General features: G+C 38.8%; 1 protein-coding gene across 1 annotated transcript; it reads left to right on the forward strand.

Annotated features, from left to right (window-relative positions):
- Nucleotides 1-706: 706 nt before the first annotated feature.
- On the forward strand, nucleotides 707-10,061 carry LOC115227102 (protein phosphatase 1 regulatory subunit 21-like; the record flags this gene model as incomplete). Its single annotated transcript, XM_029798024.2, has 3 exons — nucleotides 707-926; nucleotides 6,284-6,382; nucleotides 9,813-10,061. Coding segments are annotated over exons 1-3 (477 nt in total), but the record flags the coding sequence as incomplete, so codon positions are not given.
- Between the last annotated feature and the right edge of the window lie 1,191 nt (nucleotides 10,062-11,252).

Raw genomic sequence — 11,252 nt, forward strand, 5'->3', positions numbered from 1 at the left:
TTCCTTGCAGATGAAATGACCTTTGCTTTCTTTGAAGTAGGTGAGAAGGGATGTTCCAATGCATGGATTGTCTTTTTGTCCCAAAATGATGAGCTCAACAATCATCCTGGCTTAGGAAACATTCGAGGAAACCAGCTGAATCTGCCTCAAATAAAATCAGATTTTCTCTTGATAGGCACAGGAGTGACTGTGTGGTAAGTAGCTTGCTTACGAACCACATGGCTCCGGGTTCAGTCCCACTGCATGGAACCTTGGGCAAGTGTCTTCCACTACTATAGCCTCGAGCCAACCAAAGCCTTGTGAGTGGATTTGATAGACAGAAACCCTCATATTGTGTAAATGAAATCTCCTGGACAAGATGATTCTTATAAACTGTATAGTAATCCTGTCATGTATAAATCTTTGAAACAGCTGTAGGAATGATCTTTTGAAAATATCATTGATATTGTTTTCTGTTGTTCTTTCAAATGTGTTTGTATGTGATGTCTATCTCTATTTGTGTGTGTATATGCAAGTCTCCTTTGCATACACAAGTGGTTTTGGGTCTGTCTCACTGTATGGTACTTTAAGCAAGAGTTTTCTACTTTAGCCCTGGGTCAACCAGTGGCTGCTAAACCAATCTCTTCGAATTAATTTTTACTACTTAAATATAGTTTTTAAAAAAATCATCCCAAATATCACAATTGATCTCTTTTCCTTTCTTTTTCTGTCTCTTTGATCTGTAACAGCATTCTCCATCACTTGACTCTAGAACAGGCCATATACCTATATCAGATGGTGATAGCCGTGAACAGCTAATGAAAGCATCCTCAGTCGATGCTGACAGCCGGGAACAATTGATTAAAGACCACCTAACTAATCGTATTAACCAGCTAACACTGAATCTTCAGTTGGCTGAAAGCAAAGCAATTAATTTCCATGCAGAGGTAAGTTGTTTTCAGTTGCTAACTTTATCCAAAACTTTATTGTGTGTGTGTGTGTGTTTGCATGTGCGCACATGTGAGCAAATCCCAAATCCTTGCTTGATCTGTAGGAAAGGCGTAGGTAGTAACAATATTAGATGTACCTGGTGTAAGCTATGGACACATAAGAGGTACAGCAATATCAGAGGAAGGTTAACTGGCAAGATGGTTTTTCTGTGTGGAAGGTGCACAGATACAATAAACACCAAAAATGTACAGAAAATAGATTCCATCATATGCCAGTGAAAAAAAACTAGAAGTAGTTAATAGCTTCCATTACCTAGGTGACCGAGTCAGTAGCAGGGGTGGATGCCCTGAAACCATAGCTGCTTGAATAAAAATAGTCTGGGCAAAGTTCAGAGAGCTCCTACCTCTGCTGGTAACAAAGGGCCTTTCACTCAGAATGAAAGGTAGACTGTATAATGCCTGTTTGCAAACAACCATGCTACACAACAGTGAAACATGGACTGTGACTGCTGAGGACATGCACATGCTTGTAAGAAATGAAGCTAATATGCTCCGCTGGATGTGTAATGTCAGTGTGCATACACGACAGAGTGTAAGCATCCTGAGAGAAAAGTTGGACATATGAAGCATCAGATGTGGTGTGCAAGAGAGACAACTGTACTGGTCATGTGATGCATATGGATGAGGAGAGCTGTGTGAAGAAGTGTCAAACTCTAATGGTGGAGGGAACCTGTGATAGAGTTAGACTCAGGAAGACATGGGTGAAGTAGTGAAGCACAATCTTTGAATGTTGGACTCACACAGACAATGTCAAGTGATCAAGACCTTTGGAGATATGCCATGCTTGAGAAAACCCATCAAGTCAGTGTTGCACAACTGGCCCATTAAAAGCACCCTTCAATTGTTGGGTGATATGCTGTGCTTGTGAAGACCTGTTGAACTGAGTGAAATTGTAGTTGTGGCCAATGCCAGTGCCATCTGACTGACACCGATGCCGGTGACACATAACAAATGCCATTTGAGCATTGGGCCTTATGTAGGCAGAGACAGGTGACCAAGACCCTTGGCAATATACCATGCCTGTGTTGACCTAAGTGAGACTGTAGTTGTGGCCAATGCTGGTGTCAGGTCAATGGTACCTGTGCCGGTGGCAGGTAAAAAACACCCACTGCACTCTTGGAATGGTTGGCATTAAGAAGGGAATCCAGCCATAGAAACCTTACCAAATCAGATTGGAACCTGAGAGTCAAGACTATTGAAAAGGTTGCATGACGCAACGAAAATTTTAGGACAATAAAAATAAGAAATAAGTGGAAATTTTACTGGTGAGTGTGTTAAATTATAAGGCACAAAAAGAAAATGACTCTCCCCAGACACAACAGATTATGCTTCAACACACAAACTCATATAAAGAATCTTGCAAACCAAATCCAAAAACAAAATAAAGCTTATATAATTTTAAAATACATGAAAACCCTGTTGATGTTCCTGTAGTTCTAAGGCTGTAATTATTGAGGGCCACTCATTCATCATCTGGATATAATCTTCTGTTGCAAATAGGAAACTTTTATGTTTATGAATTATAAAGACAAGTATTTTCTTCATAACTTTCATATAATATTTCAGAATATATTCAGACAACAGATATTTCAAAGAAAACGGTCACAGGTTACCAGCTAAATTACTGGAATCATGTAACATGGACAATTGGAATTATGAGCCTTTCAGTTATAATATACTCTACATTTATATATCACCGTGATCACTCTAACCGACCAGGCTATCAGATGTTGCTATACATCGCTGGTCACAATGCGCCTCACATTGTTTTAGCCTTCAAATGACGCCACCCCGCTGGCTAAGTGAACAGGCCAACAGAAGAAAGAGTGAGAGAAAGTTGTGGCGAAAGAGTACAGCAGGGATCGCCACCACCCCCTGCCGGAGTCTCGTGGAGCTTTAGGTGTTTTCGCTCAATAAACACTCACAACGCCCGATCTGGGAATCGAAACCGCGATCCTACAACCGCGAGTCCACTGCCCTAACCACTGGACCATTGCGCCTCCACATTTATATATAAAGTTCTGTAATTTATCACTTTTAAGTGAACTGGCAGAGATTTATATAGGGAAGTATTACTTTACCTGTAATAAGAGAGGGTTGGTAACAGGAAGAGCATCCAGCTGTAGAAAATATGCCTCAACAAATTGTCTCCAACTCATGTGAGCATGCAAAAGTGAGCATTCAAATTATGATGATGATAGTGATGATATATAGACTTGTTATCTCTGCTGCGTCACTTCTTCTCATGATGACAAGAAAGAGAACACTAAACAGTCTTTAATCCAAAATAAATGACTGTTCAAAATGAACAACACTGTTTTTGGCCTGTAAAAATTACTCCAATTTCACAGTCTTCAATCTTAGTTTTAAAAAAATCTATCACCTTATCTTGTAAGGTTTGTACTATAAAAGCATAATCATTATCACTATCAAATTACTGAACATTCATTCTATATTTAATATCTAAACTATGAGACCGGTCATTAGCTTCATAAGTATTTATCTTATCCATGAATTTACTTACACCTGATCTTTATGTTTAGGAATAATTGTATCGGGGTTCTTCTTGCTGATCTATTCAATATTAGATTTGCTTAGATTAATCAATCTGATCATAGGATCTCTGTTAAAATCAGTCTTATGGTTCTTCAACCCTTTAGCATTCAGATTTCTCTGTCAAATGTAATGCTTATTCATTCCCATTGTTTTGAATTAACCATGCATTACCTCATAGCTCCAAGATATCAATGATGTGTTTGCTTATTTTTAGAATGGCATTGTAGAACAGGTATGGGATACTAATTCTGGCTAGTTTGAATATAAAACAGAGAATATTTTGGCTGGATACATCTGTTTTTCTTTTGTTCTGTTCTGTGGTGGTCTTTTTTTGCATCTCATTATTTTGTGGAAGTGGAACACCTAACAACATGAATAGTGATTATAATGAACTGAGTTTCTTCGATAGTTTTTGTATAATTTATCTTTTTATCTGTTAATTTGAATAATGCTGTAAAAGCCATGTAACATCTTGTTGCCACAGTATTGATGAGATCAAGGAACATGACACAGTTAAATCAATTATAAAGCTGTTATCCAGGCTAAAATAATATATATATGCATGAACAGGCATGAAAGTGTAGTTACAATGGTCATTTGGCAATCTTGCCCAGATTTGTGCCTTGGAGGGGAACTGTCTAGGTGCAATCCCATTGTCATTCATGACTGAAGGGGTTCTTTACCCATCTGCTATACACCCACATAATGCAGAGGGTCTCTTCACCAATGTCTGCTCATACTGAAAAGCTTACAGATGGCCTGCTGAATCAAAATCTGTGTTACTTTGAGGTGAAAGTAAAACTGGACAAACTATGTCTTCCACCGCCAAATATTCTTAGATACTTCAATTTTGCTCATACAGGAAATAGTTTCCTGGAAAATACACGTTCATATAATAATGAGCTAGCATTGGCTTGTCCGGGTTGCAGAGAGAGACCCAAGATTTAGTCCTACTTCTCAGCAGTTTTGTACAACAAACATGATTTACACTAGTAGAAAATCACTAAAGGCGGCGAGCTGGCAGAAACGTTAGCACACTGGGCGAAATGCTTAGCGGTATTTTGTCTACTATTACATTCTGAGTTCGAATTCCACCGAGGTCGACTTTGCCTTTCATCCTTTCAGGGTCGATAAATCAAGTACCAGTTATGCACTGGGTTGATGTAATCGACTTAGTCCGTTTGTCTGTCCTTGTTTGTCCCCTCTGTGTTTGGCCCTTGTGGGTAGTAAAGAAATAGGTATTTGGTCTGCCGTTACGTTCTGAGTTAAGATTCTACCGAGGTTGAGTTTGCCTTTCATCTTTTCGTGATCGATTAAATAAGTACCAGTTACGCACTGGGTCAATGTAATCGACTTAATCCCTTTGTCTGTCCTTGTTTGTCCCCTCTATGTTTAGCCCCTTGTGGGCAATAAAGAAATAAGAAAATCACTTGTGGAGTGGTATTTCTGCCAGCATATAATGGAGTTATCTATACTTCAGTTCTTCATTGAAATATATCTTTGTGATTGACTATAAGTCAAAATTATAAATGCATTAATAGATAGGAAACAAAACATTACCTGACTTGGAAATAGGTGGGGACTGGCATCAGGAAGGGCATTAGGCCATAAAAAGCCTGTCACACTATAAATAGTGATATTCATATTTATATACATTGTTTTGTAGTCATGAGTATGGTAGTTTAGTTAGGAGGCTTGCTTCTTAAACACATAGTTTTAGGTTCAGTCCCACAGCATAGCACCTTGAGCAAGTGTCTTCTACTATAGCTTCGGGCCAATAGAGGCTTTGTGAGTGAATTTGGTTAGCAGAAATTTCTATCCTGCATATACACATGTGTGAAAGTGCTTGTGCCTCCTTTAATACATAAGAGAGAATCGAATAACTGTTCCCATGATAAACTTCATTTATGGTTAATGCAAATTGGTAAATGCAGTGTGTCTGTAAAGCCGTGGTGGGGTTTCAAAACTATTTGTTGACGTAACTACCAACACTACACGTTTCATACACATGTTGAATAAGAGACCAACTAATAAAGTTTATATTGCCCTACACATATCTAATCAATACTCCAGTCAGATTAACCCTTTAGTGTTCAGATTACTCTGTTAAATGTAATACTCTTTCACTCAAATTGTTTTGAATTAATCATGCATTATCTTATAGCTTTGAGGTTTCAATGATGTGATTGTTTATTTTTAGAATGTCAATGTAGGTTAGGTGTGAGAGGCCAGATCCGGCCAGTTTGAATATAAAACATGTAGAATATATTAGGCCGGATAAGGCCAGTTTAACCCTTTCATTACCAACCCGCCTGAAACTGGCTCTGTAGTACAAATGTCATGTTTTCATAAGTTCTGAGTTAAAATCTTCCACCAAACCTTAGTCACAATTAATGTTCCTAACACTAGCTTAACGATAACTAAGTTATTTTACTAAATCCTTTGTTATATTTAAAATAATTGGAAGAAACACAGCATCTCAAAATAAATACAGTAATGAAAGGGTTAAAAACTAAAGGGTTAATGACGAAAACTTTATTGACACACTGCATTTGTGGAAATTTGATTATTTATTTTAAGCATTGAATAATTAAAATGTTTTTTTTTTTGGTCACCATTATCAAGTTATTGTGAGACTACCTTGTCATTTCATTCTGCTGCAATATTTATCTATTCATTTCATTCTGCTACAATATTACTCTGTCTATTCATTCCACTGCTATGTTACTGTCTTTCAGGTCCGGGCCTTACATAAAAGATTAGCTATTGCAGAAGAAGCCAAAGAGAAATCTATAGAGGAATTAAAACAGGCCACAACAGTGCAAGCCCAGCTGAAAGTTCGTATTGTAAAAATTATTTTTTTAATTGGTTAAAGACCACAGACTTGTAGAAGAAAGAGAGAGAGATTTAGTTGGTTGAATTGAACATACCTAGTTCCTAAGTGATAGGTACTTACTTTACTAATCTTAAATTCAATGTAAATAAAATTTGCATCAGCAAGATTTGAAATAACGATATAGCAGGATGGAACGAAATGCTGTTTAGCATTTAAGAGTCCAGTTTGCTGGACATTGTTGTAGAGCTGAAAACGAGGTAATTTCTCCTCTTCTCCTCTGGAAGCCATCTGCTCACGATACCAGAGGGCGCACACTCTCCTACCCTGATGTAATCTCCAGGGATACAGGCATCCAGCAACAGGACCTCCGTAATGCTATGATGGACCATGAAGTCTGGTGTAACATAGTAAATTCCATTGTCTTGACCACGGTCGAACAATGATGATGATGATTACATTTGTTAGTCCTCCATCTTCAGTAATATAATTCGTATACGAATGCCTGATGATCTTGTAACAAGGTTTTTAAATGTTGTTATACTAACTTTTATTTATCAATACACATGTTTCTTGATATACTATCTGTAGTGAAGAAATTCTTTATCTATTTATCTTCACTGATAACTCACATTTATGATCACCTCACCTTAATCCTTCTGCTCCTGATGAGATTTTAGGAGTGTTGTGATATCTGACATGCCTTGGGCATTTAAACTCAGAAAAGCCCATCCTTTTCCACATTTAACTACAGGTAATATCTTCCAGAAAGAGGTGAAATTGAGAGGGAAAGAGAGAGAAATCAACACCTACAACTTGGCTGGTACTTCATTTATCAATCTTGAAGGCAAAATTTGACCTCGGTAACATTTATATTCAAAGATGTAAAGCCCAAAAAGGTGGCGAGCTGGCAGAAATGTTAGCACGCTGGGCAAAATGCATAGCTGTATTTCGTCTGCCGTTACGTTTTGAGTTCAAATTCCGCCGAGGTCGACTTTGTCTTTCATCCTTTCGGGGTCGATAAATTAAGTACCAGTTACACACTGGGGTCGATGTAATCAACTTAATCCATTTGTCTGTCCTTGTTTGTCCCCTCTGTGTGTAGCCCCTTGTGGGCATTAAAAAAATAGGTGTAAAGCCCAAATAAATACTGCAAATTATTCAGCCAATATTCTATCATTACTGCCCTTCACACCCTATGGAGCATAGGCCATTGATGATTTTTCTACATCGTTTTTGGTTCTAGGCTTTCTTTCCTTGAGGAAAGGCCTTCCTCTCCCTGGTCTTCTTGATTTTGAATTGTCATTGTTGCTTTCTTTTTTTTTAGGTAGTGATGTGGGCTCTATTGAGACCCATTTTTACCTCTGGTATAGTCTGGCTTCTATTCTTTGCTCTGTCCATCATGGACCCTACCCTACCCAGAGTTTGTACTCTACCGGCATAGCTCTCAAGGTCATTGAAACACACACACACACAATCCACCACACTGCAACAAGGACTTTGTGGTGGTTATAGCATTTATGGTATCATTGATCCAAGACTGTAAACCTTTTGTACTAACTGAATGTTGTAGACTGATTGTAGTTATCAATCTGCTATAGCAATGTAGATTGTAGTTATGGCTATAAGCAATCAATCAAAACATTCTGTTTGTGTTCAACCTGCTTTTTGTTTATTCATTATTTTTATTGTGGAGTATACTGTTGTTAGATTTAGGACTTAAAATATACAGACAACATGTAAAAAGCATCTAGTCCACACAGAAAAGTGGTTGGCATTTGGAAGGGCATCCAGCTGTAAAAACCATGTCAAAACTGACCTCGCATGTACTGGTGCTACATAAAAAGCACTCAGGCCACTCTGTGAAGTTGTTGGTGTTAGGAAGAGCATCCAGCTGTAAGAACCATGTCAAAACAGGTACAGAAGTCTGGTGCAGTCTTCTGCCTAGCTAGCTCCTGTCAAACCATACAACCCCATGCCAGCATGGAAGGCAAACATTAAACAATGGTGATGATAGTGACAACACACTTTGTTGAATGCAGCTTATAGAACATTCAGAACCTAGTTATATAATTTTTTCTGGACTAATGTTAATTTATGAACAACTCCATGTTATTACTTGTATCTTGTGCCAACCATCATTGTTCTACTCGGTTCTCCATCAAAGTAATATCTGTGGACATGAGCTATATTACTGTGTTTTTGTGGCTAACAAATTTCACTCCATGATTATTAGCATACAAAGAACATTTCCTCTTTGAGAATTCAGGGATGGTTAGGTATTCAGTTAGATAATCTCTCTTAACCCTTTTGATATCATCCATCTGGTTCTATGATACAAGCCTCCTCTCTTATTATTAACTGGTGATAACCAGTTTAATGATGACAAAGATATCTTATGAAATTCTTTCTTCATTATTTTCAAAACTGAAACAAAAGAAATGTATATGGTAACAAAGGGTTATGGTAACAAAAGCAGCGAGCTGGCAGAAACGTTAGCACGCCGGCGAAATGCATAGCCATATTTCGTCTGCTGTTACATTCTGAGTTCAAATTCCGCTGAGGTCGACTTTGCCTTTCATCCTTTCGGAGTCAATAAATTAAGTACCAGTTACGCCCTGGGTCGATATAATCGGCTTAATCCATTGTCTGTCCTTGTTTGTCCTCTCTGTGTTTAGCCCCTTGTGGATAGTAAAGAAATAGGTAATAAAGCCAAATCTACAGATAAATGGTACGAAGGAAAAGATAACATCAAGTAACCTAAACTGACGCTAGATTACAGTTCAATATGAACTTAGAGACAGCTCTGAAGCAGACCTGGAGTAGGGAGTAGGGTATGTCATTGATGAGATCTCAAATAACAACAAAAGGACATTTGGCAAATCTGACTGATTGACTGACTAAATGAATAACGAAACAATCAATTAGTTAAATAATCATCATCATCGTTTAATGTCTGCTTTCCATACTAGCATGAGTTGGACGGTTCAACTGGGGTCTGGGAAGCCAGGAGGCTGCACCAGGCCCAGTCTGATCTGGCAGTGTTTCTACAGCTGGATGCCCTTCCTAAACACCAACCACTCTGTGAGTGTAGTGGGTGCTTTTTTCATGCCACCGGCACGGAGGCCAGTTGAAATAATCTACTTGTTAACTAAAAAATATAACAAAGCGAAATAGAACCAGTGTGTGTTTATTATTAGCACAATGACCCTCCTGAGATAAAACAAAATATGTTCCAACACATGGGTTCACATCAAGAATCTTGCAAAACCAATTACAGAAAACAAAATGAAACTAGATTTTCAGTAAATAGTATTCTGCTTTCTTTCTATTCTTCAGTCTTGTTTAATATCTCCAAAATGTAAACCATTAGGTTTTTGTTTCTTTTCCTTTAGTACACAGAATGAATCTCTTAATTTTTCATTTCAATATAGGATGATTTAGCTACCACAACTCGTAGCTATGAGGGCCAACTCCGTATGATGAGTGAGCATTTGGCCAGTATGAATGAGAAACTTACCACTCAGAAGGACGAGATTGATGAATTAAAGATGCAGCAAGCAATGTCTAAAGTAAGTATCTACCTAAAATTCATTTTCATTGTTGAAAGCTGGAATCTAGTTCAAGCCTTTCTAATGAATAAGAAAACTAGATTTCCTCATCAACCAGCACAAAGCCAACCTGTACCCACTTTCCTTACTACTCCCTCCTCCCAGCTGAGGTGGGGTTTTGTCTTGTCCTGTTGGTGCTGGTGCCATATAAAAAGCACTGGTGCCACTTAAAAAGCACTAATGTTGATTCCACATAAAGAGCACTAGTGCTGGTGCCACATAAAAAGCACAGTCCCATGTAAAAAGCATCCAGTACACTCTGTAAAATGGTTAGCATTATGAAGGGCATCCAGCCATAGAAACCATGCCCACAACAGACAGCAGCGCTTGTTGCAGTCTTCTAACTTGTTTGTTCCTTCTCGAGCCATGCCTGGCTCATAAGGGCCGGTTTCCCGGCATCATTGGTGTATAAGTTCCCCTCCTGAATGGGACGCTGGTCCATCGCAGGTGAGCTGCTAGATGCAGGAGGAAAGAGTGAGAGAAAGTTGTGGCGAAACAGTCAGCAGAAGTTCGCCATTACCTTCTGCCAGAGCCACGTGGAGCTTAGGTGCTTTCGCTCATAAACACACACATCGCCCGGTCTGAGATTTGAACCCGCGATCCCTCAACTGCGAGTCCACTGCTCTAATTACTAGGCCATGTGCCTCCACAGTCTTCTAACTTGCCAGTTCCTGTCAAACTATCCAACCCATACCAGCATGGAAAATAGATGTGAAATGATGATGATGAAATACTTATATTTAGCTCTGTCATGAGCCCAAGGACTCATGAGGCCAGAGCTTAACTCAGTTTCCATGGTATAAAAGCGACTGAGATTATAACTACCCGCCCACCTGAATAGGATGCTAGTCCATCACAGGGTTAACTCCTCAGCTCCTGCAGGAACTCAATTACAACTGAGTGAAGTGGAACATTGTGAAACAAAGTGTTTTTACTCAAGAACACAATGCATCACCCAGTCCAGGAATTGAAACTGCACCCTTACAATTATGGGTGCAACATCTTAACCATTAGGTTATGCACCTTCACTAATTAATGAAAACCCACATTAAACTTATTTTAGAAAATGTAAATGAAAAAGTGAAAAATATGTAAAATGAAAATGTGTGGAGGCTGATGGAGCCCAGGTCTCTGTTAAAAATTGAGCGTAGGAGTGGCTGTGTGGTATGTAACTTGCTTACGAACCACATGGTTCCGGGTTCAGTCCCACTGCGTGGCACTTTGGGCAGGTGTCTTCTATTATAGCCTCGGGTCGACCAAAGC

Source organism: Octopus sinensis, unplaced genomic scaffold (assembly GCF_006345805.1).
Source record: "Octopus sinensis unplaced genomic scaffold, ASM634580v1 Contig01748, whole genome shotgun sequence".
NCBI lineage: Eukaryota > Metazoa > Mollusca > Cephalopoda > Octopoda > Octopodidae > Octopus > Octopus sinensis.